This window comes from Netta rufina (genome assembly GCF_964035555.1).
Source record: "Netta rufina genome assembly, chromosome: 19".
In the NCBI taxonomy this organism is placed as follows: Eukaryota; Metazoa; Chordata; class Aves; order Anseriformes; family Anatidae; genus Netta; species Netta rufina.
Window position 1 is genome coordinate 1,130,387 of NC_140143.1, and position 25,854 is coordinate 1,156,240.

The following is a 25,854-nucleotide window of genomic DNA, read 5'->3' on the forward strand; positions in this document are numbered from 1 at the left end:
GGAGCAGATCAGGATCTACAGGAAACACCCGAGCACCCCCCCCGGCCCCATATCAGGGCCAGGAGCCCCCCACACACACTCCTGGCAGCCCCCCAAGAGGACGGGGGTCCCAGCAGCCCACCCAACCCCGCTGCTGTGAGCGCAGAGCCCGTGGCACAACGCCGCAGCGGGGCGCAGGGGCTGGCAGGACGGATGAGAAACGCCCTGGGACGCCGAGGACAAAGCCTCTGCTGGCCCCGAGCACCAAACCCCGGCCTCCTCGGAGAGCAGAGCCTGCAGGCAGCCATCAGCACGCCCTGCTGGGAGGAAACAGATGCCCCCGGGCTCGGTCCAGGCGTTTCCCGTCACTATGGGGGGGTGCTGAGAGATTTGCAGGGAGCAGGGGCTGTGGGATCACATCCTGCCCCAGCTCTTCCCTCCAGCCCTGCCCTAACCCAGCCTGGGGGCAGCCAGCTGGGAAGAGGAGAGGTGCTGAGCTCCCGCAGCACCAAAAGGGGCTCCTCAACCCCAGCCCTGCCTCCGTGGCTCAGCCCCGCAGCTCCCACCACGAGGCTCAGGACCCAGCACCACCGACTGCTGCCCGCACACACCGCGAGCAAACGCAGCTCCTGCCCCGCCACCACCACACAAGGGATGGATAAACGCACCCGTGGAGAGCAAATAAAAAAAAATAAACACAAAAAACGAGGATGCCAACAGCACCGAGGCTTCCCTCTGCCCCCCCCCGGCCACAAATCCGACAGAAACGGCCGTAGAAACCAGCAGAGCTTTTATTGGTAAAACCTCAGAGGGAGCTGAGCGCTGCCGAGGCGTAAAAAAATAAAAATTAAAATTAAAAAAAAACAAATCCTGGGTGGGGAGGGGGGTTATTTGGCTGCCAGCAGCTGCTGGCGCTGCTGCTCCAGGAGGGCCTCCAGGTGCTCGGCTCGCTGCACCGCCGCCTGCAAGAGCGCGCAGGGTCGGGGAGCTGTGGCCGGGGCAGGGCTGCAGCAGAGGGGCAGGGGCAGCCCCCCCCCAGCAGCCCCCCTCGCTCACCTCGTACTGCTTGCGAAGGCTGCTCACGTTCTCCTCCTTCCTCGCCACGGCCGTCTTCACCCTGAGCAGGAGGATGGAGAGGGGCTGAGCACGGGGTCCAGGCACCCCCGGGTCTCAGGGCGGTGATTTTGGCACGGCTCAAGGCAGCCCCAGGATGGGCAGCCCCTCTCCTCTGCAACCCCCCAGCTAAAAGGGGTGCCAGGGCGTGCTATAAATGGGGCTCGGGGTGCCAGGGTGTGCTATAAATGCCTTCATGCCACTTTGGGAGCATTACATGGCTTGCATCAAGTCCCCTGCAGGACGAAGGGGACACCAGCCTCACCAGACCTAATTATTAACAAGGCCACAAGGACACATATTCCTTTTTCTCACACCCACGGTCGCTGCCCCGTGGCCAGACCCTCCCACGGCTCTCGGAGCCCCAAACCTGCCCCGTTTTGCCAGGCTGTGCACATGGGACTGACGGGGAACCCCTCTCGCTCACCCTCAGGGTGTGACTCAGAGGGAACGGGAAGCGCTCGGGCTGGCTCTGGGAAAGCCGCTGAGCTCCGCGTGCTGATGCGAAGCTCTCCCACTGCAGCTTTTTTCCCCCAAATTCCTCCCTGCAGGCTCCGGCAGCAGGGCTGGGTCTGGCTGTACCAGCGGGGCAGCTGGCAGAGAGCTCAGCCGATGCCTTCCCGGGGAGATAAAATTCCTCCCCCGCAGGCAGACGGGGAGGGAAGCGAGGAAGCACTGCGCTGGCTGCTTGGTGCCGAGCCCAGCGCCGGCTCCTGCTGGTGCTGAGCCCCCGCAGCACAGCCCCGAGGTGCCAGAGCCCTGCTGGAGAGGCGAGCGCAGCCCCTGCCCCCCCCTTCGGTGCTGGGGTGCTCCTTGGGATCATCGGCCTGGGCCCTTGAAAGCAGGGAGCCTGCAGGGCACGGTGACACCCCCACGTGCCCCAAAAGAGCCCAGAGCAGGGGACAGAGAGCCCGGAGTGCTCGGGTGCTCGCACGTGGAGCTGCACGGCACGGGGATCTCCCGGCACCTCCGTCCTGCAGGCACCCAGGGGAGCAGCAACCCCGGGGACTGGGTGACACCGAGCAGCCCAGCAGGCACCACGAGGAGCAGAGGGTTTGTGGAGGCAAAGCAGGGGTGAGAGCTGCCCGTTTGGTGCCAGCGGGACGGGAAACCATGCCCGAGGAGTCACCGCAGCCAAACTCCTGGCAACGCACCCCGGCGGCGAGCCCACCCAGCCCGGCCAGGCTGCCTCACCTCCTGTGCACCTCCTCCAGCTCTCTGTCCTTCTCCCGCGCCACCCTGTCCAGCTCCAGGCGCTGCCGGGCTCTCATCTCCACCATCTCTGCCTTCAGCCTCTTGTTCTCCTCCTCCGTGCCCACCAGCCTGGTGGCGAACTCCTCCCGGATCACCTCCGCCAGGCTGCTCCGCTCCTGGGCCAGCTGGTCCCGCACCTACGGGGGGGAAAAAGGGTGACCCCAGGGTGCTGGATGCCAACGGGGACCCGGCCGTGCTCTCGGCTTCACCTTCCGTATCTCCTCCAGCTCCTGCTCCCGGTGTTTCAGCAGCCCCTGCAGGCGGCTGCTCTCCCCCTCCAGCTCGGCCAGCCGCCCCTTCAGCTCGTTGCAGCGCTCCTGCAGCTTGCGCTCCGACCTCTCCAGCTCCTGCAGCTCCACCTCGTACTTGTCCCGGATCCTTTTAATCCTGGAGGAGAGGACGGAGAGCTCAGCCCGGAGCTGGGAGCATCCCCAGCACCCCCCCTCCAAGGCTGCAGCAGCGACCACGACGCCGCAGCCAGCGCAGGATCAGCCCCACGGGAGGTGCAGGATGGTTTCAGGAGGTGCAGGATGGTTTCAGGAGGTGCAGGATGATTTCTGGCCATGTTTGGAGTGGTTTCTCTGCCACTTTCCAGCCCAGATGTCTGCCTAGGGAAGGCTGCCCACTGCCACAGCGCTCTGACACCCCCGAGGATGCCTCTCCAGGGGGGGCGAGCAGGGGCACACACCCTGTGGTGTGCCAGGGAGGGAAGGACGTTCATCCCCACCAGCTGCTCTGTCCCAAGCTCGTGCTGCACAGCGCCGAGCACGCTCCCCGTGCCCTCGCACACGCAGAGGTGGCTCAGGAGCCCACGCAGGTGGTGCCTGGAGCTCGTGGGGGAGGCACAAAGCTCGGGGGCAGGAAAGGGAACTGGGAGGAAGGACTCAGCAGGCTCACATCTCTCCTCACCTGTTTTCCGCTGCCCTCTCGCACTCCTCCTTGGCGGAGGACATGTCGGCCTCCAGGCGCTGGATCACCAGCTCGATCTCCTTGTCCCTCTCCTTCCTCACCTCCTCCCTCAGCTCCCGCTCCCGGGCGAGCAGCCAGGCTTCCTGGGGACGGCCACAAAGATGCTGAGCATTGCCCTGAGCCCTCTCGGAGCTCAGCGTTAACACCTTGAGGGGAGAGCAGCCCTCGCCCTACCTCCTTCTTCACGTAGTTTGCCTCCCACGCCTGCCTCTCCATCTCCAGCCGCTCCTTCAGCACCTTCACCTCTGCCTGCAGGGAGACAGGACAACTGCTCAGCTCTACTGCTGCCTCCAGGGCTCCCAGCCCTGTCAGCACACAGCTCGGGGCCGTGCCTTGCTCATCAGGAAGGGGGCAAGGAGCGACGGACCTGATGCCTCCTCTCCCTCTCCTCCTGCTCCTTGGCGTGCTCCTCCTTGAGCGCGGCGGTGACGGCCGAGCTGCTCGCCTCCAGCTGCCTCCGCAGCTCCTCCACCTCCGCCCTCTGCCTGCCCGAGGACAGAGCGGAGCTCGCAGCGCCCCGAGGGAGCCCCCACGAGGGCGAGCAGCCCCCCAAGGGCTGCCAGGAGTGCCGGCTCCTGGCTCTGCTCTCACCTGGCCGCCTGCTGGCTCAGCCTCTCCTTCTCCTCGGCGACCTCCGCGTAGAGCCGGCGCCGCTGCTGCTGCAGCGCCTGCTCCTCCTGCTCCAGCTGCTTCTCACACCTTGGAGGGGGGGGAATAAGCGGCCTCAGGGGGCTGCCAGGCTTGGAGCAACCCATTCCCCTGGGGCAGGGCAGTGTTATATAGTTTTCCCTGCTCCCTGCCCCTTCCCACCCCGTGCGCACCCCAGGCTCCGCGACACCTCTCCACGAGATCACTGAGTGCTGCAAACCCGTCAGCACCACGAATCCACCCCGGTGGTGGTCCTGGCCACCACCCCCGTGCCCTGGAGCGCTCACCGCTGCCGGGCCAGCTCCCTCTCCCTCTGTCCCTGCTCCTCCTTCTCGCGCTGCAGCAGGCTGCGCAGCTCCTCGGCCTGCCGGCAGTACTGCCGCGCCGCCCGCTCGCCCGACTGCAGCAGCTCGGCCTCGTGCAGCATCTTCAGCTGCCGTATGTCCTGCCGGTGCTTGGCCATCAGCTTCTGGATCTCCGGCTCCAGGCCTGGGGTGGCAAGGGGAGAGGACGGTTAGCACGGCCTCAGGGCCGGTTGGGGGTAAAAGCAGCAGATTTGGGGCCAGCACAGGCGCCCCCGGGAGCCGGGCAGCTGGTGGGGAAGCTGCAGGAGTTGGCTCGGCACAGAGAGGCTGGGAAGGGAAGGGCAGAGCGGGGCGTGCTGGGGCCTGGCACCTTTCACGGTGATCTCCTTGATCTTTTTGGTTTTCTCATCAATCCACTTCTCCCGCCTGATCTTCTCCGTCGCGCTCATCAGCTCCTTCAGCTTCCTGAGCTCCTGGTGGGCAGCCAAGGGGAAGCCGTCAGAGGGAAGGCAGGGAGGAGATCCCTCCTTACCCTGGGAGCCCGAAAAGCAAGGTGCAGGCAGGAGCCGACGACCCCAGCCACGCACAGCCCCGGTTCCACCCTCTCCCAGTGCCCCCCGCCCCGTACAGGACGGGGCTGCTGCTGCCTGCCCACCCCCAGCACGGGGGGGAAGCAAAACCCTTGGGAAAATCCCTGCTGGGGTGACTGAGAGAGTGCCCCCCACCCAGCCAGGGCAAACCTCTGGGGGTGACACCAATTTCCTGCGCCCAGCTCCCCAAAAACCAAGCAGCAGGGGGTCCCCAAGGTGGCACAGGCCCCAGGCGAGCCCCCGGGGGTCCCAATGTCACCTCCCCGCACCCCGCTGGCCCCGTTCCTCACCAGCTCGTGCTGCTCCTGCATCTGGCTGATCTTCTTGCTGTACTTCTGGTCCGCCTGCTTCAGCTCGGCCACCACAGCCTCACACCTCTCGCTCAGCACCTTCTTGTCCTCGATGAGCTGGGGAAGGGGGGAAAAAAGGGGGAAAAAGGGAAGGCGTGAGGCAGCCAGGAGGGCGCCTCCAGCCCGGCCAGCGGGCTTCGAGCTGCGGAAGGTGAGGATGACCTGGTCGATGAAGGCCAGGTGTCTCTGGATGGCCGCCTCGTACTGCTCCCTCTGCAGCCTCAGCTGGTGGCCGAGCTCCTTCTCGGTCTGTTGGACGTGCCGGACGGTCAGTTCCCTCTGCTGGGCCTGGCGGGTGCAAGAAACAGCCACGGGGGGTGAGAAGTGACCAGCAGACCGAAAACGGAACAAATACAGAAAGCCCTGCTGGGTCAGCTCACCCCGAGCAGCTAAACCAAAAGCCCCTGGTCCCCCAAGCTCCCACCCTGCTGTCAGCGGGGCCACCCAAACCCCCAGGGGTGGAGGAAAGGAAAAAATTCAGCACAGCTCCGCGCTGAGAGCTGTCCAGGTACCGGCTGAGGTGGTTTCCAAACCACGAGGGAGCACGGAGAGAGCCCACAGGACGGGGAAGGACCTCGAGGATCCTTCCCATGCTAACAACAGCCAAGATCACTGCATGACCCAGCACCCCATGGCCCTGCAGCTCCCCTGAGAGCTCGGGGAGCACCGCAGGACTTGGCCCTGCTGGAGGATGGATGGAAACCCCAACCCGCAGCGCCGCGCCCCCGCGCTCCAGAGCCTCTGCTCCAGGGGAACGGGCGCTGAGGGCTCTGCTCCTTGGCTCCCCAGCGAGCAGGAGGAGCCGAGCCACCCACCAGAGCTGTCTGCAGCAGGCTGATGGCTCGCTTCTTCTCCTCCACTTCCAGCTTCAGCCTGACGATGGAGCTCGTCACCTCCGTGGCAACAGCGGACGCTTGCTCCAAGTGCGCCAGCTCCTCCTCGGAGAGCAGCCCCTGGGACGTGGGGAAAGGAAAAAAAAAAAAGAGTGAGAGGAGCTGGAGGGCGCCTAGGCTCTGAAAAAAAAAAGGAGAGCCCCTTCCCAGGGGGGTCTCAGCACCCTGGCAAGCACAAGGTGCTCAGCGCCCACCTCCCGCTGCGTGGCCGAGGCGGCGGAGCGCGGCCTCTCCTGCTCCGATTTCTCCATCTCGTCCAGGAAGCTGATGATGCTTTGGAGCTTGGCCTCCGAGAGCAGCGCCCCGTCCTCGGGGACCCCGGGGGAATGGTTCAGCTTCCCCAGCTTCTCCAAGTTGTCAGCGGTCAGCGAGTTGGAGCCGGGCTCCTGCGGGGCATGACGGAGCTGCTGGGGAAGGCGGCGAGCCCCAGAGGTGCCCGGGGAGGTGCCGGCTGCTCCCAGTGCCACCAGTGCACCCCAGTAGGCAGCCTCCTCCTCCGTGCTCAGCCCTCACACGGTTTTGCTCCTCCACGGGGATGCAGCTCAGCCTTTTCTCACCCTCCACCACCCAGCGCGCCCCAGAAGGAGGCAGCCCGCAGGGGACCCTGCTCTCACGCTGCTCACCCCGTCTATCCAGGCGTATTTCTCCTTCTTGAAGAGCTTCGGGGGGGGCAGCAGCTCCGGCTCCTCCTCCAGCAGCCTGAGGGTGTCCAGCAGCTCGGTGAGGGTGACCTTGGACTGAGCCCTGCTGGCGGCCGTCCCCGTGGTCCCCGGGTCCTCGCCTCCCGTCTCCCTGGAGCTCACGTCCTGGAGGACAGGCAGACGCACCTCGAAGCTTGCCCAATCTCCAGAGAAACAAACCCAAGCTTGGAGAGCCCCTCGAGTGCCGGGAGAGCCCCTCGAGCCGACGCCAGACCCACCTGCAGCTTGTCCTCTGCCCCCTGCCCCTGCGAGGGCACGGCGCTGAGCTCCGCCGGGCTGCTTGCTTCTGGCTCTGCCGTGACAGCGTGGAAATTGGCATCTGCAGGGACCAGACTGCTCTCACACACCACAACCCTCACCCCGGGCTGAGAACTGCTCCTCTGCCACCCTCCTGTCCCCGTCCCACGTGGCTGCAGGGGCTGGGGGACACGCAGGGGGACGCACCGGCGTTGTTGGCTTTGAGGCCATCGTTCCTCGTGGCAGCAGCAGGCCTGGCAGGCTTCTTCTTTGCTACCCTCCTGCTCTCCTTCACCAGCGCGAGCTCCTCTTCCGCCAAGCATTTCGCCCCTGAAGCCTTTTGGGCCCTTTTCTGGTGCAGCTCCTGCGGGAGGGAGAAGGAGCTGCAGCTCGAGGAGCCGAGCACCACGGGGTGGGGGGACACTGCTGGGCCTTGGGGGGCTTTGGCAGAGCTTTGGGAAGTGGCTCCAGGCGCAGGCACACGTGTTTGTGAGGCTGCTGCAGCATTTCGCCACCCTCCAGCTGCTCGCTGCTGTGCCTCCCGCCAGCACCCCCGCCGAGACCTGACTCCATTTGGGCCAAAGGGGAGCTGGGGCTCTTAAAAACCCTTTTCCACCACATTGCAAGCCAGCAGGCACCTCCCCGTGCTCTGCCCCCTGGCCCAGCCCCTCGGGTTCACCCCAGGAGCACCCAAGGGAGCTGCAGGAGCACGGCGGGGGTGGTGAGGTGCCTCTGGAGGGCACAGAGGGGCACGCAGCCACCCTGCAGGGCCCCGACCCCTCCTGGGACCAGTCCCATCCCTGGCCGTGCCCAGTTCCATGGTAGGAACTCCCCTTTCCCCGAGAACAGCCCAAAACCAGCTCTGGAGGAGCTGCCAAACCTTGGCAGGAGCACAGAGGCGAACTGCTCTGTGGCACCTCCGTCTCCACAGGGAGCACTGCGTCCCCAAGGCTCGCTCCAATTCCAAATTGTGGAAAGAGGAGGAGGAGGAGGAGAGGCCCTGCCACTGCCTCACAGAGCCGGGCAGCCAAGTGCTCAGGGGCAGGCACATTTCCCCAGGCTCTGTCCCTACCTGGATGGCAGCACGCCGTGCCAGCCGCGCCTTCTCCTCTCGGGTCTTCCTGCGCTCCTCGTCCCTCCGCTCCTGCAGGCCCAGGATGTTCCCCTCCTCCGTCTGCCGCTGCCTCTCCTGCCAGGAAAAAAAGCTCAAAGCTGAGTGAGAGCTCCCACAGCCACCACCCGGGGCAGAAAAGTGGGGAAGGAGGCACCCCAAACACCCCAAAACACCCCAACCCTGGCTCCCTGCACCCCCGGCCATCCCCTCCCGCGGGTACGGAGCCGGCAGGGAACTCTGCTGGTTCTCCTCGGGCACCAAACGCAACCATCGGGCACCCGGGGCTGAAACCACCACGGAGACGGGGCTCAAAAATAGAAGCTCACACGCGGGAGCAGCGGCGCTCGCTGTTTTTTGGATAAATAATTAAGCACCAAGCCCCACAATTAGCTGCCGAGGCCACGGCGCTCTCCAAGGAGACAAAACCTCGCTGCTGTGCAGCCAGCCGAGGGAGGGCTCCCCCCTCTGACCACGAGGGGGTCTGGGATGGGGCGAATTCAGCAGGATTTGTGCTGCTGCTGCCACGTCCCTGCAGCCAGAGGGACGGGGAGGGGCTGCAGGACTCCCGGACCCCTCTGGCACCGCGGGGAACGGGGCCAGGACCCTCCCCACCCCGCTGCGAGGGGCAGAGCCCCCAGCACTGACAGCTCAGGTCCTGGCTGGCAGGTCTGCAGGCTCCGGGAACGAACGGTGCCCATCACAACGGGGACACCCAGCAGGGTTTGTGCCCCTGCCCCCGGGGACCAACCTCCCTCCTGGAAGCCAGCAGGCGCCCCAGAGCCGCCGCTCCTGCCTTGTGCCGCTGCGCGTGGCGGCGGTACCAGCGCTGGATGGTGACGGCGGCGAGGTTCACCTGCTGGATGAACCTGCAAAAAAAGGGAGCAGCGTCAGCCCCACAGCACCCCCCCAGCACCCTCATCCTCACTCCCTGGCTCGGGGAAGCCGTTTTGGGGAGCAGGAACTCATTCCTTTGACAACCCGGGGGTGCAGAGCGGAGTCAGGGGCAGGGGAAGCCAACACAGCCCCCCGGCAGCTCCTTTCTGTCCCAGGGGCCAGGGCGCAGCCCGCGCTCAGCCTCACCTCTCCGCCTCCTCCTCGGTCACCTCCCTCCTGCGGGGCAGCCCGCCGGCGTTGTTGCGGGCGGCGTTGTTGTTGCTGGAGAAATTCTTCTGCGACCTCACCAAGCTGCTGCTTTCGCTCTCCTCGTTGGCGGTGGCTTTGACGACATTGCTGGGGCAGAAAATGACACCACGTGGCTGCGGCACGGCACACGGGGGGGGGGGCCCAGCACCCCCCTGAGGGCAGCAAAGCCCCCTCCCAAGGCCGTGTCCTCACCAGCACTTACTTGAGGTTGCTGCTTGGAGCCTGGTTGGAGCTTTTGGGCGCGGGGCCCCTGTCGGCCGTGTAGTTGTTGTGCACCATGGTGGTGACGCAGTTCCCCATCGCGCCCTTGTTGCTCCTTTTTTTTTGTTGTTGTAGGGGGGATAGAACCCGTCAGGGCCCGTCAGATCCACGGGGATGGGGCCAGCGGGTGCCCTGCACCCCCCCCTGCGTGGTGGCCGCCACCCCTCATACGAGGGCACCCCTCGGGGTAAGGAGCAGGGGAGACCTCGCCGGCACCCCCAGCCCCGAGCTGGCTCCTTGGGGCCGCTGCCGGACGCACAGACAGGCAGGCAGACAGACAGACACGGCCTGAGCAGCCCCAAACTCCTGCCCCTGAGCTTTTCACCCCTTGCTGCTCCCTTTTCTGGCCTCTCCCAGACCCCAACCACCCTCCCTCGAGCACCCAACCCCACCGGCACGCTGCCCGCAGCCCCAGCTCTCCCGCCCGGGTATTTTTTGGGTTGTTTCCTCCCCTGCGGGCTCCTCCCGGGGGGGCTGCCCCCCTACCTGTTGTTGGCGGTGAAGTTGGCAGCCAGCAGCACGGCCGCTTCCTTCTTCCTCATGCCCGCTGCTGGCTCGGAGCTGGATGGGGCCGGGAGGGCTCGCGGCTGATCGTCCTGCGTGGGGCCGGGCACGAGGCTCAGCCAGCACCAAAAATGCCTCCCCCGTGCCCCATCCCTCCCCCAGAGCTCATTTCTGCCCCACATCATGAAGGTTTTGCCCCGCAGCCCCGCGGCTTCGCCTGCTGGAGGGGAATCCCACCCAAAATCCCGGCTCCTCGTGCCAGGAGCCAGCTGCCCCGTGTCCCCACCGAGCCCTTGCCCTCACCAGGACGTTCCAGGTGGTTTTCTGCTCCGGGGACGCCGTGCTCGGGGTGGTTCCTTTCTTTCTTCCACCAGAAGCGCTCTCAAAAAAGGCCAGGAAGGCTCCTGCCTGCTCCGAGCTGCAGCAGGGGGAAGGCAGAGAGGAGAAAGGGATGCGTGTGCTGGGGTTAACATCGAGCTAAGAAACAGCAATGAGGCAGCAGCAGCAGGGATCTCATCCTGCTCGGGGTGCAGGGCCCCAGCAGGCGGCTCTGATCCTAACGTTTTGATCCTAAAGTTTTGTCCCCTAACGCAGCCTGGCGGGTCCCCGAGGGGCTGCGCTAAGAGGAGGCTCCCCAAATGCCACCCACGTGCCCTCCCCTGCAAAAAAAAAAAACCCCACTCTGTGCCTTTCCAGAGCCCCCGGTGCGTGGGACAGGACTCAGTGACCGCTCTGCTGGGTTCTGGTCCCCTCGCGGGGCCGGGGGGCACACGGAGCAGGGGGTTCCTCGTGGTCCCATCCCGGTGTGGTGCCAGGGGAGCCGTACCTGTGCCCGCTGCTGGCCCGCTGGGCGACCTGTGTGGTGCTGTTGGACCTGCGGAGGTTGTTGATGGCCCGGGACCCCGCATCCTCCTGGGGGGGAGAGAGTTCAGCTCAGCCGAGGTTCCACAGGGGCAGGGTTGGGGTGCCCGGAGCAGGGGATGAGCGCGGGGGAAGCCGCCGAGGCAGTGGGGATTGCTCAGAAAACATGGAGAACCCAGCAGGAGACCCCAGGACCCCAAAACTTCCCAGAGGGAAAGCACTGAACGGAGAAAAGGGGCTGGAGAGGCTGATGCTGCCCCATAAGGCACAGGGAAGAGCTGAGAGGGGGCCCCAGCGAGCAGAAAATTACAGGGGATGAGGTTTGGGAGCGCGGCACCGCAGTGCCCAGATCCCACAGCAGCCCTGCTCATCCTAAAAAGAACAGGGGGGGCACACGAAGCCCCCCGGGACCCCCACCCAGCCTCTCAGACCCCAGGCAGGAGGGTGTGGGAGCACCCAGGGGTCCCCCCGCGGCACCCACCAGGGCGTTCCTCTTGGGTTTGCCATCGGCCACGACGGAGAGGGAGCGAGCGACGTGCTTGGCGGGGGAGGCACTGCTGGGGCGCCGCAGGACAGGCACGGGCAGCCCCGTCAGGCTCAGGTCCACGGCCACGCCGCCACAGCCGGCACCGCGGCACGACGAGCTGCTCCGGGAGCTCCTCATCCTGCACGGGGAGAGGGCAGGTGGGTGACGGGGGGGTGGAGAGCAGAGCGAGCGCAATGGGGACATGAGGGAGACATAAAGGGGACCCAAAATGGACCCAAAGGGGACCCAAAATGGACCCAAAGGGGACCCAAAATGGACCCAAGGTGGATTGCAGCGCAAACCCAACATGAACCCAAAGGGAACCCAATGTGGACCCAAAGGGGACCCAATGTGGACCCAAAATGGACCCAATGGGGACCCAAAATGGACCCAACATAGAACCAAAAGGGACCCAAAGTGAACCCAACATGGACCCAACGTGGATTGCAAACCCAACGTGAACCCAAAGGGGACCCAATGTGGACACGAAGTGGACCCAAGAGAGACCCAAAGAAGACCCAAAATGAACCCAAAGGGGACCCAAAATGGACCCAAGGTGGATTGCAGTGCGAACCCAACGTGAACCCAAAGGAGACCCAACACGGACCCAAGGGGGACCCAAAATGGACCCAAACGGGACTCATAGCAAACCTAAAGGGGACCCAAGGGAGCCCCAACACAGACCCAAAGAGAACCCAATGTGAACCCAACATGAGCCCAAAGGGGACCCAACCGCAGACCCAAAGGGGATCTAAGGGAGACCCAAAGAGACCCCAAAGGGGCCCTAAACGTGGACCCAAAGGTGACCCAAGGGAAACCCAGATGTGAGAGGGAGACCCAACGTGGTCCCAAAGCAGCCCCAAAGGGGACCCAGCTCAAAGCCAACGCAGACCCGATGTGGATCACGGTGCGAACCCAGTGTGAACCCAAAGGGAACCCAACCTGAACCCACCACGGACCCAAAAGGGTCTCAGAGGGGACCCAGTGAGGACTCTAAAGGGGTCCCAAGGGAGACCCAGCACAGACCCAATGGGATCCCATCACGAACCCAACTCAAACCTGGTACAGACCCAAAAAGGACCCAGGGGAGACCCAATACAGACCCAATGTGATCCCAAAGCAGCCCCAAAGGGGACCCAGCTCAAACCCAACACAGACCCGATGTGGATCGGGGTGCAAACCAAGTGCGGACCCAAAGGGGACCCTAAAGGGACCCCGAAAGAACCCAAAGGGGACCCAAAGGGCACCTAAAGGGACCCAGTGAGGACCCAAAAGGTACCCCAAAACAACCCAAAGTGGACCCAGAGGGGACCCCAAAGGGGTCCCATGGCGAACCCGACTCGAACGCAGCGCGGACCCAAAAAGAACCCAAAGGGGACCCCAAAGAGTCCCCAAAAGAACCCAAAAGACCCCAAAGAGACCCCAAAAGAACCCAAAAGGGACCCAGAGGGACCCCAAAACACCCCAAAGTGGACCCAAAGGGGACCCTAAAGGGGTCGAACCCAGCGCGGACCCCAAAAAGACCCCAAAGGGGCCCCCAGGGCGCCCCCCCCCCGCCCCGCCGCGGGGCCGCCCCTCACCCGGCCGGGCCTCCGCCGCCGCGGCCCCGCACCGCCCCGGGGCCCCGCCCCCGCGCCGCCATTGGTGGAGGCCGAGCGGGCCGCGGCCGCCCCATTGGTTGAGGAGGCTGCCGGTCAGGGGAGGGGCGGGGCGGGGAGCGGGGTTGGTGGAGGAGAGAAGGGGGCGGGGGGGAAAAGGGGAGGGGCGTGGTCTAGAAGGAGGGGGCGTGGTTTGGTGGGTGAGGGGCGTGGCCTCAGGCCGGGGAGTCGCGGGTTCGAATCCCGGCGCCTCCCGGTGCCGCCGGCTGGGGGTTACTGGAGGTCACCGGGGTTATTAGGGGTCACCGGGGGTTATCAGCGGTTACCGGGGGCTGCTTGGCCCCAGCATGGCCGGGCAGAGACCCCCGAGGCAGCCCCGTGCCCCCTCCCTGCCCTCCCACCGGCCCCAGGGAGCCAAAGCCCCCCGCAGCCCCGATCCCATCCCCACGGTGCCCGGACATCGCTCCCCAAAACGGACTGGGGGGGGACACGGCCCAATTATTGAGCTCCAGCACCAGCCCCTGCTACACCCCAGACCCTCCCGGCCGCCCACAGCTCCCTGCCAAAGCCCCGTTTTGCTCTCCCCTGCGGGGCAGCTCCTTTATTTGCCCCCCAGTGCCACGGGGGGAGCTCAGGAACGCGCCCCCAGAGAGCCCCCAAAGATTGGGCAGCACGGGGGGGGCTCAGGGCCGGGTGTGACAGCAGCTACACGTTGAGGAAGGAGAAGGCAGAAGGCTCCCGGCCGCTCCGAGCGGGCCCAGCCCCATCCTCGGGCTGGGGCAGCGTCCGCGGCTCCTCGTGGGGGGAGAAGGGGGCCAGCACCGTGCCCGGCCGGGCCACCAGCTCCATGCCAGCAAAAAGGGACAGGCTGCGGGGGGGGGCAGCCACGGTGGATGTGTCCCCCTGCAGTCTGCTGCTCGCCGCCTCCTGCTCGCTTGGGGTGGCTGCTGCCGTGGGGCCGGGCTCCCCCCAGGGCTCCGTTTGCAGCCGAGGATCCCCCCCGGGGGCTGGGGTAGCAGCAGGGGGGAGCGGGGCCGCGCTCAGGGGCTGGAGGATTCCCTCGTTGGGCAGGGGGGGGACGTCCGTCAGCAGGTCCGCAGCGCACGGGGCCGAAGCTTCGGGGAGGACGGAGGGGTGGGGGCTCTTCGGGGACGGGCGGCCCCTGCACAGAGCCTCGAACTGGCGCAGGAGCTGGGGGAAAAGAGGTGGGAGAGGGGAAAATCAGCTCCTGGGGCAGCGGCAGGGGGCAGGCAAAGAATTCCTGCCCCTCTGTGACACCTGGAACGGCTCCCAGGGGGCTGGCAGGGGGCACAGCCCGGTCCCTGGGAGTGCCACATGCTGGGAAGGGGCCACGGGGACATCGTGGTGGTCACCTTGGTGGCTCGGTTGGCCACGGGGCCGGGGCTGCCTTGGCTGAGCTGCTGCAGGTGCTGCTGCGTCACGGCGAAGATCTGGTCGAGGGCCAGCAGGTCGGAGCACATGAGGGACGAGATGGCGCACATGGAGCGCTGCGGGGAGGGGAGAGCTGAGCGGGGAGGGCACCGAAAACACCCCCCCCCACCCCCCAGCTCCTTCCCCTGCTCCTGCAGCCCCCCCTCCCCAGGGGCTGGGGGCGGCCAGCACAGGCTCTCACCATGCGGACGCTGTCGCTGGGGTCCTGCAGGGCCCGGCTGAGCAGCTCCAGCACCACCTCGCAGTTCAGGAGCCCGCACCTTGGTGAAAAGGGGCAGGGGTGAGCCCCCGGAGCCCCCCCAGCCGAGGGAGCAGCCCCCCCCCAAGCTCCTAAACCACCACAGCCCCCCTCGTGCTCACGGGGAGCTCCCTCTTCGGGCACTTACTCCTTGAGGAATTGCTGCGCCTCCTCCCTGCTCAGGAACACCCTGGGGCCCTGGGTGAGCGCCGCCACCAGGCTCACCTCCCGCAGGCAGTCGCCCGGCCCCTCAGCGTCCACCCTGCACGGGGACAGCGGGAACAGGGCTCAGAGGGGACAGACCCCAAGGGAAATTCAGCCTGGCAGTGTCAACAGGGCACCGTGCAGAGGACGGAGCCACCTTGGAAAGGTTCAGGGGAAGGGGAGCCCCCCCCGAACCCCCTTTTCTCACCTCTCGGCCACGTTTGCCAGGTCCCTGCTGGCCCCGGAGTGGCTGTCGCTGCCCGATTTGCTGTAGGAGTCGGAGGCTCGGCTCAGGTCAGCGTTGTCCTGCGAGGAATCCTGCGAGCTGTGCCCGCTGTCCGCCTCCTCCCAGCCGCCCCCGGCCAGCCCCGGCTGGTGGCTCACTGCAGGGACAGCAACGGCAAACCGGGGGGTGACACCACGGGCCCTGGGGGGAGCCCAAAACACCCCGGGACGCTGCCAGACCCCCCCAGCAGCCACCCTAAAACAAGCAGTGAGGGACAAACCTCGGGTGCTGTGAGCTGTGGTGGTCGCTGGAGGCCTGGCGGAGCTGGGCGAGCTCCTGGAGGGAGAGGGAGCCCTCACGGGCTGGTAGGAATCCTCGTGGAGCTCCCTGCAGGGGGGGCCGGGGAGCCTCCGGGGCGGGGGAGCACGGCGTTGGCCACCGCTTCGGCCGCTCGCTGGATGGTGCTGAGCAGGGCTTCACCTGCAGAGCCTGGGAGAGAGGCTTGGGAAGCTGAGAGCCTGCGCCCAGGGGCTGGGTTTCACAGGGACGGGGCAGGGCAGAGCCTTTGGGTTTCGCAAAGGGGGGAGAGCAGAGCCCAGTGAGCAGCCAGCACCTACCGGAGCCGCTCCTCTCGCTGCTGAAGCCGAATCCTTGCAAGGAGCTGCAGGGGCTGGGCTTGGAACCCATGCCTGGGGGGGTACAGGGCACGTTCAGGGAGAGCACGGGCACGTTGGGGTGTCCCCCCATTGCTGCTCGTCCCCCAGGGGAGCTTTTGGGGCTGCTTTTGGGACCCAGAGCAGGGCACTTGGAGAGCCCTCAGGGCAAAATCTCCCAGCTCCCCTGGACAGGATGGGGGCTGTGGGGGCTGCAGGGCCCTGCACTTACCTGCGGGAGGCAGGGGACGGGCAGGCAGCGGGGCAGGAGTCGGGAGAGCAGCATCCGAGAAGAGAACGCTGGCCAAATCCTGCCGGGAGAGACAGGGGAAGGGGCAGAGGGGGCCGGGGAGCACCAGAGCTGCCCCAGGCCCCGAGCAGTGCCCCGGGCACAGCAGGATCGGGACCAGCACTCACCTGCGCAGCCGCCCGCACCTTCTGGTTCAAGCTGTTGCCATGGAGGGGGTCTGGGGGCCCAGTGAACGCTGCAAGGCACAAGGCGAGATTTTTGGGAGACGTTCAGCTCCCAGAACGGGGCAGAAACTCAGACTCGGGCAGAGCTCAGCCTCCAGAGCAGCCACAGGGGCAGGAGCAGCGCTGGGCTCTCTGCAGGGCCGGGCTGAGCCTGCCAGCACCCCGCAGAGCCGCTCGCTGCCCCCGCTGCCCCGCTCCTCGCCCCGTTACCTGCAGCCTCGCGGATGAAGACGGCGTTCCTCTTCAGCTGCAGGACGAACTGGGGGGAGCCCTGGGCGCACGTGTGTAGCAGGATCTTCAGCACCTGCCAAGGGGGACTGAGGTCAGGCAGCCGCACCGCAGCCATCCTGGGGGGCTGGGGCTGCCCCACAGAGCCCCCCACACCCCCCACAGCCCCATAGAGCCCCATACGGCCCCATAGAGCCCCCCACAGCCCCCCCCGGCCCCATACCTTCAGCTTGACGCGGCAGGAGCCGCTCTGCAGCCGTTTCAGCAGGTACTCCAGCAGGCACTGGCTGCTGCCGGGCGACTCGCGGGAGATCTCTGGGCCGTGCGTTAGGGATCGTGCCCTGCTCTGCTCCGTTCCCCTCCGCCACCCCCCGCCCCGGTCCCCCCCGCTCCTCCCCTCACCCCCCCGGTCCCCCGGAGCCCCCCCCATCCCCCCCTTTCCCCCCCCGTTCCCCGGATACTGGCGATCTCCTCCAGCACGTACCCGGGGCAGGGCCCGTCCTCGTCCGCCGTGCCCCGCAGCAGCACCGGGAGCTGAGGGGGGGGGGGGGGAGAGCAGGGGGGGGGGTCAGGGCCCGGTACCGGGACCCCCCCCCCCCGGTTCTTCCCCTACCCGGTTCCACCCCAAATCCCCGGGGATGTCACGGCCCGCTCTCGCCGTGACGTCACGGGTGTCGTGGTGACGTCACGGGTAGCAGGGTGACGTCACGCCCCCCCTGAGGCCCCCCCCTCCGGTCCCGGCCCGTACCCGGCTGAGGAAGCACAGCCGGTCCCGCAGCGGCGCCGCCATGACAGCCCCGGTACAGGCCCTGCCCGGCCCCGGCGCGGCCTCACGGCTCCGCCCCCCCGGAAATGGATGCTCGCCAATGAGAGGGCGAGGTGCCGCGGCTCAGCCAGTCAGCAGAGAGAAGGGGCGGGGCTCCGGGCGGAAGCGGCCCCCGAGGTTGACGGCAGCGGTAGCAGGGCGGGAGGCCGGAAGTAAACAAGCGATCCCTCCACCAATCAGAGCCACCCGGGACGGCTGACCAATCCGAGCAAGCCTCGGGGACGACCAATCAGCGTTTAGCAGCGCACGGCTCTCCACCTATCACAGCGCCGAGGAGGCGGGGCTTTCCCCTTCCCCCAACGCGAGGGCGCGGCGGCGTGACGGACAGCCCGGACGGCCAATGAGCGCCGCGCCAACATGGCGGCGCCCAGCCCGTGACGGGACGGCGGCGGCGACGATGTCGGGCCGCGGCGTGTGGCTGCGGGCGCGGGCGCGGCTCCGGCGCTTCCCGGCGCTGCTGGGGGGCTGCGGGGAGCAGGTGAGGGCCGGGGGGGGACACACGGACCCCCGGTACCCCCCCGGTGCCCTCCCGGTACCCTCCCGGTACCCTCCGTACTCCCTCTGTACCCCGCGGTGCCCCCCCGATACTCCCCGGGCACTCTCCGGTACCCCCCCCTATCCCCCCGTTACCCTGTAGCCCCCCGGTGCCCCCTCATTACCGCCCCGGTATCCCCCGGTACTCCCCCAGTGCCCCCCCGGTACCCCACAGCCCCCCCCGGTAACCCCCCGGTACCCTTCGTACACCCTCGGTACCCCCCCGGTGCCCCTCAGCCCCTCCCCGGTGTCCCCCCGATGCTCCCCCATATTCCTCCGGTACCCCACAGCCCCCCCGCGACCCCCCCCCGGTACCCCCCGTTTCCCTCCCGGTACCCCAAAGCCCCCCGGTGACCCCCCCATACCCCCCAATACCCCCCCATATCCCCCCGGTACCCTGCAGCCCCCCCCGGTGTCCCCTCATTACCCCCTCGTTACCCCCCCGGTGCCCTCCGTTCCCCCCGGTAACCCCCCCCACCCCCTTTTAACCCCGTTCTCCCCCTCCCCGTCCCCCCCAGGCCGCCGCCTACGGGCGCTGCGTGGCCGCGGCCTCGGCGGGCAGCGGGGAGGTGCGGCGGGACGGCTGCCTGAGGGAGTTCAGGGCGCTGCGGGAGTGCTTCAACCGAGCGGTACGTGGGGAAAACGGGGAGATAACGGGGAGATAACGGGGCTGATAACGGGGGGGGGCCCGGTTGGTGCCACCCACGGTGACCGGCAGCGTCTCGGTTGTTTCCACAGGCAGCAGCGAGAACGTAACGGCGGCGATAGTCACGACACGACGATAGTCGTGACATGATGATAGTCATGACAGCACAACAAGGCAGAGGGAAGGAGCACGGGGCTCCCAGAACGGCCGGCCCCAGCTCCCGGGCTCCTTCCCCCCGCCCCCGGCTCTTTCCCCGATTTATTTAAAAAAAAATAAAGATTGGGATAAAAATGCTTCAGCTTTTTTTATTGATGTGCAGCACAGCCCCGGCGGGGTTGGGTTCTTCTCCTGGCGGCGCTGAGGAACATCGGGAGCTTCTTTGGTCCTTTGTGGTCACCCCAAAAATGCCAACGAGTCCCCAAAAACGCCAGTAAGTCCTCAGAAAACACCAACGTGTCCCTGTCGGTGCTGCGGGTAGGGCAGGAGCCCGTCCTCTCCCTGCTGCAGGGTGCCAGGAGCTCCCCCTCCAGCTCCTTTTTGCTGTAGAAAGGCTCCTTGGTGCTGCAGGGGGGGGGACAAAGCACAAACCCACCCCCAGGCCTGCGGGGTCGTGCTTAGGATCGCGCTCAGGAGGCTGCCACCTGCCCCGGGCCTGCCAAAAGCTGCAGCTCAGAGCTCCCCGCAGCGGGGTTTGTGCTTCGGGGCGGCGCGAGGGAGAAGCTCGCTGGCACAACGAGGTCCCGGGGGTTAAGGCCACGACCGTCACAACCGAGACACGCACGGGGGGAGCGGCGCGGGGGGGTCCTGCTGGAGAAGCGGGGGCCAAATCCCCTTAAAGCAGGGGCTGGGGATTTCCTTCCAGCAGCGGGCACGCGGCTCAGAACCCGTCCCCGGCTCCACCAGGTCCCTCCAGGCACAAAACCCCCCGAGGCTCGATGACCGAAACCACTCGGAGATCCGGCTCTAAAAAACCACCACAGTGATGAGGTCTGCAGGCTGCGGGCTGCGGAGGTTCCGCCGTTCCAGCGAGAGCTTTGGGATTTTTCTTTCTTACATTCGCGCGTCAGGGTGTAAAAATAAAACAACAATGGGATGAATCACCGGGCTGGGAGCCTGCAGCGAGCCAGGGCTCCGCGAGCAGCTCCTTCCCCTGCTCGTAAAACGCAGGGGCACAGAACCCACACGTAGGGATGCAAACACGGCACGGAACGGGGCTGGGAGGAACACAACGACACAAACGGCTCCATCGAGTCAGAGAAGAGGTAGGTTTGCTTGAGCCAAGCCCCCCAGACTGCCCTTTTTCCTTTTTTTTTGCTCCTAAACGAGTCATTCTTTTGCAGAAAAAAATCAAGGCGGGGGGCAGGCTGCAGCCCCCGGGTTGAGCTTTGTAATGCACTTTGGAGAGGAGAAAGGAAGCAGGAGAAGAGAGGAGAGCGCAGGGAGGGAGGAGAGCCAAGCTCGGCGGTATTGCTAGCGCGCCGCCGCCCGGCTGGGTCCCTGCGAGCAGAGGCAGCACGAGGGCAGCGGTTGTGCCCGTTTAAGGCAGCGTTTCTGCTCCACGGGGGGGTTCCAAAGCCACAGCCACCTCCTGACCACGCAGGGCTGACAGTGCCAGCGTCAGGAGGGACGCCGAACGCTTGGCTGTGCCTGGCCCGGTGCTGCTCCAGGAGGGAAGCTCCCCGAGGCAGGAATCTGCCCCTAGAGCGGGGCAAGGGGGGGGGCCGGGCGGGGGTCCCGGCAGAGCAGGGAATCCTTTCCAGGCAGGGGAACCTCACGGGGGAGCCCCTCGGGTCTGAAAGGGGAGCTGGGAGCCGGGGGGGGAAGGCGATCGGGTAGGAACCCAGATGTGAGAACGATTTGATAGCAACGAGATGCAAAAAGGGCCCTCGAGAGCCACCCGGGGGGGAGCCCGGTTGGGTGGCAGCCCCTGCCAGGCAGCGGGCACCCAGGGGTGCTGCCCTTCCTCGCTGCCATCCCCGCAGCCCCCCGGGGTGCGCGCAGAGCGGTGGCACCCCCGCAGAGCCCGCAGAGCACCCGAGCAGGCTCCGAGCACGGCCCCGGGGGTCCCGCAAGGTGCTGCGGGCTCCGAGCTACCACTGCCCGCCTCGAGCCTTCCCCACAGACCCCCACGGCCACCCCCAGCCCCCCTCACACGCTGCTGTCAGCCCCCCCCAGCTGCCGGAGCCGCCGGCTGCGCACCACTTGCTGCGCCCCCTCCGCCACCTGGCTCAGGCGCGTCTCCAGCGCGCTGCGGAGGTCGTTCACCTTCACATCAGGGAGGGGGTTCAGGCCGATTAAAACCCCCGCCCCCTGCGCCTCCTCCTCCTCCTCCTCATCCTCATCCTCCCCTTCCTTCTCCTCCTCCTCCTGGGGGGGGAGCAGCTCCCGTCTGCGGCGGCGCAGGTCGAGGTCCGCCTGCAGCTTGAGGTCGCGGTTGGGTTTGAGGTCGTGCTCCTGCCGGCTCCTGTCCCCGCGGGTGGCGGCGTTCTCCGGGCTGGGTTTCTTCTCAGCATCGTTCACGAGCCGCCCTTCCACGCGCCTCTGCCTGCTCCGGAGGCTTCCCTGAGGATCCTGAGCCAATTCCACCGCGTTCTCCCCGGGGTCCCCGTCCTTCCCCTGCCCTTTGCTGGCCCCCTCGGCCCCCTCAGCTCCCCGCTGCTCCCGCGGGTGCTGCTCGCTCCCGGCCACCTTCAGTTTGCTCGAGGAGCCCGGGGCAACCGCTGGCTCTCTGGGCTCCACCTGACCCAGAGCTTTGGCTTTCAGCTCTGCTCCCGAGTCTCTTTCCAGGCCTTTTCCTGCCGCTCTCGGAACTTTGGCAGCCCCCGGCGGCTCTCTTTGGATGGGAGCTGTGGCCGCTTCCACGGCTTTCAGGGAATTCTTCTCCTGGACGTCTCTCCCAGCTTTGGCTCCTCCGAAATCCTCCGCCAAGGGCTTCTTTTCTAGCTGGTTTCTGGCATCCTGGGCGTCCCAGTTCTCCGGGACCTTTTTAGCAGCTCTGTCGCTCTCCTGCTGCGGCGCCTTCCGCTCCCTGGGAGGAACCCCAGGAACCTCGCGCCTGTGCCCGGCCTCTTCCAGCTTTCCTGCCGTGCCCCTGCGCTGCTCGGCTGACTCCGCAGGCTGCCTGCCCAGCCCCGCCACGGGGGGCTCGGGGGGCTCCTTACCCCCTGCCTTGGCAGCAGCTTCTTGTTTAGCCCCCGGGCTCTCCTCCTCCTTGCTCTTGGCCAGAGGCGCGGCGGGCTCCTGCTGCATTTCTGCTGCGGAGGAAAAACTGACAGTGAAACCTTTTCCTTACAGCAAGCGACGGGTTCCCTTCCCCTGCCACCACATCCTGCAAAAGGGGCTCCCCCACAGTCAGGCAGGGATCTGCAGAGGGAATTTTGCTGCGCGCCAAAGAGCCTCGGATCCCCCCCAGCCTGATTTCGGAGCTGCTCTGAGCAGTGATCGCTGCTCACGCTCCCCCCCGTGTTCTCCTCACCTTGCTTTGGCTTCTCCTCTCCTCCCTCCTCCTGCCTCTGCTGGTGGATCTCCTTGTGCTGCTCTTCGATCACGGCCAGCAGCTTCGCCTGCTGGTCGAGCAGCTGCTTCTGCTGCACTTGCTGCTCTTTGATCACCTGCAGCAGCACCGCGTGATCGAGCAGTTTCGCCTGCCCAGCATCTAGAAGAGAAAAAGGAAAAAAAATAAGGAAAAAAAAAATCCCTGACCCCAAATCCTCACTGAGCATCTCCCAGCACTCGAGGGGCTGCGGCGCCTTTCCTCAGCGGGGCAGTGCTGCCCTGCAAACGGAAAGCAAAAGGAGGCAGTGGAGGGGCTGAGGGTGCCCACACGCGGCTCCTGGGCTTGCAGGGAGCAGCCGGGGGCGATCGAGGCCAAGCAGAAGTGACTCAGGCTGATTCACTCGCTGCAAACCCCACGTCAGGCCCAAAGTATGAGCCCCGGGTCTGCACGGAAACGCTGCTGCCTCCTCTCCTCCCGGACAGTCGGACGTATCCCAGCCGAGGGCCGGGGCCGCTGCCACTCGCCTCCCCCCAGCAGCAGCTCGAGGTGTCTCCAGCCTGCCGTGCCCCGGAGGAAATCGTGTCAAAACCAATCTCCTGCGAAACGCCCTTTAAATTAAAAACGGATGCTGCCTGCTAATCCCTTCCCGGCACACGCTGCCTCCCCCGTCCCGCTAATAACCACAGCGAAGCGTTTCCAGTCCCCATCACAGCCCTTAGCCAAGGGCCTCTGGAATTCCCCTCTCACTGCGCTGCCGAAAGCTGGGTGAGGAGGTGAGGAGGGGGAATTCGGCCCCTTCCGAGAGCAATTGACTTCTCGAGATCTGTTTATTTTTCACACTTTGCTCCCAATAAGCACTGGGAGCAGCAGGCACTCCTCTGCCTCGTCCTCCAGGCCCGCGGGTCCCGGCTCAGCATGGGAACGTTTGGGCCGGGCCCGCAGCGAAGGTTTCAGCCAAATCAAAGAATTTCACAGCAAAGGCTTCAGCCAACTCAAAGGATTTCTCCCCGAGAGCTTCGCAAACATGTGTGAGTGTGTGCGTGACACACCTCTTCCAGGCAAACAACAGGCTGTGCCGCCTCCCGCTCCTCCTTTGATCTCGGAAAGGCCCCGGCCAGCGCTCGGGCTGGATCTGAAAGGCGTCCTTCATAAAAAACATCCCCAACAATCACCCAGCGGAAGCTCTCGGGTTCACGCCGCCCAGGGCAGCTGCAGCCACGGCTCCGAGGAGCAGCCCCGAGGTTTGGAGATGGGAGAGCTCCCTGGCATGTTCCCCAGGCAGAGGTGGAAGCCCCAAAAAGACTCCGACCCCAAATCCTCCCCGAAACGTGCAGAGTCCCCGTAGCCAGTACCCGCTACAAGCTTTTCACGCTCAGCTTTTTCAGCCCCGTTGCAACGCAAAAAGGCAAGAAATGAGTTAAAAACCAAGAAATGAGTTAAAAACCAGGACGTGGCCACCGAACCAGGAGGGCGGGAGGCGCCCCACGAGCACAGCCTGCTGGCTGCAATGCCCACGGACGTCCCATCGGGTCTGGAGCAGAGCCCCAGGGCATCACACCGAGGGAACTGCACAGCCTGGGGACGGTGCCGTGAGCCACCCTGGCTCCAAAACCCCCACGGCACCACAAATTTGGGGTCCCAGCAGCAGCACCCCGAGGACGGGGCAGGCCGGGTTCCCCCCTCCCTGTGCTAACGACCCCAGAGCGATGCCCAGGCACCTCCCCCTGCCTCCGGGCTCTGAGTTTTGCAGAACCCAAAGGGTTTCAGGCTGGCTGCGCTCAGGTTGAGTCAGCACTGCTGGCACTGGAGCAGGAAGCCGGGGCTGGCCTCCAGTGACTCACGTCCCGGAGCCGGCCTCGCCTTGCCAGGGACCTCTCCGGGAGCATGCCAGCCTCCGCCGGAGGCGTTAGCCCGCTGCAGACAGGCACCGAGCACTGAGGTGACGACAGCCCAAAGCTATGTGCTCCCCAGAGCCAGGACAGGCAGCGCTGGCACGTCCCTCCCGCAGAGGAATCCGGTGCTCACAGCCCAGGTCCCAGGTCCCGGGGCCAAGCACTCACCCTCCAGCTTGCTCTCCGCGTTCTCGGGTTGTTTCTCCTCCACATTCCTGCTCTCCCTCGGCTCCGGCTGCTGGGGCTGGGCTGGGGCAGCTCGATCCGGGAGGGGCAGCTCCTGATTCTCACCTGGGGGAGAAAGAAAAAAAAAAAAAAACAGGCCCCACGCTCAGCAAAGGCTGCCCAGGAGAGGTTCTCCGCAAGGACTCCGCGCCGTGCCGGCCCCGCCTGCCCAAGCAGCGCCGTTTACATTCAACCCGGCGGCTGCGAGGGAAGCAATAAAAAAAATATATATATATATAAATAAATAAATTAACAACCTCATAGAGCGGTGGCAGCGAGCCAGCGCTAACTACCTCGGCCAATTAAAATGCGAGAGGGGTTCCGAGCAGCTTTTAGACGGGCACTTAGCAATGTGTTACCTGTCAAGAGCTCCCGGCTCCGCGTCCCCAGCGAGTTTGGAGACGCAGGGGAACAGCATGGCACCTGACATTTGGTAGGCCAGCCAACAACTGTTTGACAGATATTCCAGGAGCTGTCAAAGCCACCAGATTCCTCCCTTTCCCCAGCAGCTGCCGCAGGGGCCGTGCGTGCTCCCGGGCTGATCTCGTGCAGCGGAAAGGAAAGGCTGGGACGCGGGTAGGAGCAACCAGGGGCAGCTTACAGGGCGAGAGGAATCCGCTGGGGTGAGCCGCTGCAGCGGGAGCTTACCGGGCTCGGCTTCCTTCTTTGCAGCCTCCTCTGCTTTCCTGGGGGGCTGCAGCTTTGTTTTCTCCCCAGCCTCAGCTTTCTGCTCCCCGTCCGGCGCTGGTTGGGCCGGCTGCTGCTCCTTGTAGGGCGGCCTGCCGCCCTGCTGCACCTTCCCCTCCGGGACGTGCTTGGGGTTCTTCGCTGGCTCGTCGGTCCCTCCCCGCGGTCGGTTCTCAGCCATCGCTTCCTTCCCTTCTTTCGGGCCCAGCGCCTCTTCCTGGGGCTGGGGCTGGGGCTTGGCCGGCTCCTGCGGCGCGGCGGCGCCTTTGGCTGCCCCGAGCTTGTTCTCGTCGGACTCCTCCCGCTCCCGGCCCGTGTCCACCTGCACCTCGTCCCGCGGCACGGGCGGCTCGTGGCGGTGCGCTTCCCCCACGGGCAGGGCGATCCCTAGGGCAGACAGCAGGCAGGGTTAGAGGGGGACAAAATAACAGCCAGCAGGCTCCCAGCACGTGCAGCCGTGCCCGGTACCCGTCACCCTTCTGCTTCCTCACCGAGAGGCTGCGCCCCTAACGAGCCCCAAACACTAAATCGCCTTCAGCCCCCGGGGCAGCCAGCTGAGATCAGGACCTTCACCTCACCGAAGCGCTCTCACGCACCTCCCAGCCCCAAAGCTGACGCCCCTGCCCCAAATTCCCTCCTCACCTTGGTCGGGCCGGTCGAGCTGCACTTTCTCCTCCAGCTTCCCTCTCTCCTCGTCCCTCTTGGGTACCTCCATGGGCACCTTGATCTGCGGCTGCTCCATCTCCTCCTTTTCATCCAGCAGCTTCGGTTTATCGCGGTCATCCTCCGCCTCCTCCACCGCGGGGTTCTGCTCTGTGGACGGAGGGTTCATCGCGCCGGGTTACGCGCGGCCGCGCCGCCGCAACCCCCTTCCTTCCGCCAGCACGAGCCTGCAGCTGCTTCCCCACGGAGGGGCTGGGGGCTTTGTTCTGCCCCCCCGAGGGGCTGGGGGCTTTGTTCCGCTCGCCGTTTGCTCTCCCTGCAGCCTCTCCGACGAAGCCACGAGCGCGGAGCCGCTGCCGCTGCG

General features: G+C 66.0%; 4 protein-coding genes across 6 annotated transcripts in view; 1 reads left to right on the forward strand and 3 right to left on the reverse strand.

The window, feature by feature from the left end:
* Nucleotides 1-803: 803 nt before the first annotated feature.
* CEP131 (centrosomal protein 131) lies at nt 804-13,053 on the reverse strand. 3 transcript variants are annotated; one of them, XM_084298691.1, is made up of 26 exons: nt 13,029-13,053; nt 11,404-11,587; nt 10,888-10,973; nt 10,365-10,479; nt 10,044-10,153; nt 9,499-9,612; nt 9,234-9,383; nt 8,902-9,019; nt 8,112-8,228; nt 7,247-7,403; nt 7,021-7,121; nt 6,725-6,907; nt 6,296-6,487; nt 6,024-6,161; nt 5,371-5,496; nt 5,149-5,265; nt 4,639-4,741; nt 4,251-4,452; nt 3,907-4,014; nt 3,683-3,800; nt 3,490-3,564; nt 3,256-3,398; nt 2,556-2,733; nt 2,287-2,483; nt 1,036-1,096; nt 804-941 (listed from the first exon to the last, which is right to left on the reverse strand). In XM_084298691.1, exons 2-26 carry the CDS (start codon nt 11,584-11,586, stop codon nt 867-869), a joined length of 3,267 nt encoding a protein of 1,088 aa, XP_084154817.1. In that variant the 5' UTR covers nt 11,587; nt 13,029-13,053; the 3' UTR covers nt 804-866. The 3 variants fall into 3 exon arrangements, 2 of the variants coding, with proteins under 2 accessions (XP_084154817.1, XP_084154816.1); XM_084298690.1 differs by having other exon boundaries at nt 5,149-5,496; XR_014618993.1 differs by lacking the exons at nt 804-941; nt 1,036-1,096; nt 2,287-2,483; nt 2,556-2,733 and having other exon boundaries at nt 3,324-3,398; nt 3,683-3,796; nt 5,149-5,496.
* A 579-nt stretch (nt 13,054-13,632) lies between these two features.
* TEPSIN (TEPSIN adaptor related protein complex 4 accessory protein) lies at nt 13,633-17,335 on the reverse strand. Its single transcript, XM_084298727.1, is given in 14 exon segments — nt 13,633-14,237; nt 14,420-14,554; nt 14,680-14,758; nt 14,885-14,998; nt 15,149-15,323; nt 15,447-15,561; nt 15,564-15,655; nt 15,784-15,855; nt 16,052-16,130; nt 16,237-16,304; nt 16,504-16,597; nt 16,745-16,836; nt 16,983-17,055; nt 17,270-17,335. Coding segments are annotated over 14 exon segments (1,716 nt in total). The 5' UTR covers nt 17,312-17,335; the 3' UTR covers nt 13,633-13,751.
* Nucleotides 17,336-17,691: 356 nt separating this feature from the next.
* Nucleotides 17,692-18,820, forward strand: NDUFAF8 (NADH:ubiquinone oxidoreductase complex assembly factor 8). The gene is made up of 3 exons (XM_084298219.1): nt 17,692-17,825; nt 18,400-18,510; nt 18,620-18,820. The coding sequence occupies exons 1-3, from the start codon at nt 17,745-17,747 to the stop codon at nt 18,635-18,637; spliced, it is 210 nt and encodes a 69-aa protein (XP_084154345.1). The 5' UTR covers nt 17,692-17,744; the 3' UTR covers nt 18,638-18,820.
* A 1,855-nt stretch (nt 18,821-20,675) lies between these two features.
* SLC38A10 (solute carrier family 38 member 10) overlaps nt 20,676-25,854 on the reverse strand; it is a gene marked incomplete at its 3' end in the record, with an annotated part of 29,158 nt that continues 23,979 nt past the window's right edge. The window contains exons 12-16 of the mRNA XM_084298315.1: nt 25,470-25,640; nt 24,789-25,214; nt 24,084-24,206; nt 22,003-22,182; nt 20,676-21,781 (exon numbers count right to left, since the gene is read on the reverse strand). Coding sequence (XP_084154441.1) covers nt 20,676-21,781; nt 22,003-22,182; nt 24,084-24,206; nt 24,789-25,214; nt 25,470-25,640 — 2,006 coding nt within the window. The remainder of the gene's footprint in view (nt 21,782-22,002; nt 22,183-24,083; nt 24,207-24,788; nt 25,215-25,469; nt 25,641-25,854) is intronic.

What these genes read in the sequence shown, in the direction of transcription:
- CEP131 (XM_084298690.1), bottom strand. Translation starts at nt 11,586, where the DNA reads ATGAGGAGCTCCCGGAGCAGCTCGTCGTGCCGCGGTGCCGGCTGTGGC. An exon ending in CCTCAAAGCCAACAACGCCG is followed by an intron (nt 7,122 to 7,246) that starts GTGCGTCCCCCT and finishes TGGTCCCTGCAG; the next exon opens with ATGCCAATTTCCACGCTGTC. An exon ending in AGCTGGAGGAGATACGGAAG is followed by an intron (nt 2,484 to 2,555) that starts GTGAAGCCGAGA and finishes TCCCCCCCGTAG; the next exon opens with GTGCGGGACCAGCTGGCCCA.
- NDUFAF8 (XM_084298219.1), top strand. Translation starts at nt 17,745, where the DNA reads ATGTCGGGCCGCGGCGTGTGGCTGCGGGCGCGGGCGCGGCTCCGGCGC. An exon ending in TGGGGGGCTGCGGGGAGCAG is followed by an intron (nt 17,826 to 18,399) that starts GTGAGGGCCGGG and finishes CGTCCCCCCCAG; the next exon opens with GCCGCCGCCTACGGGCGCTG.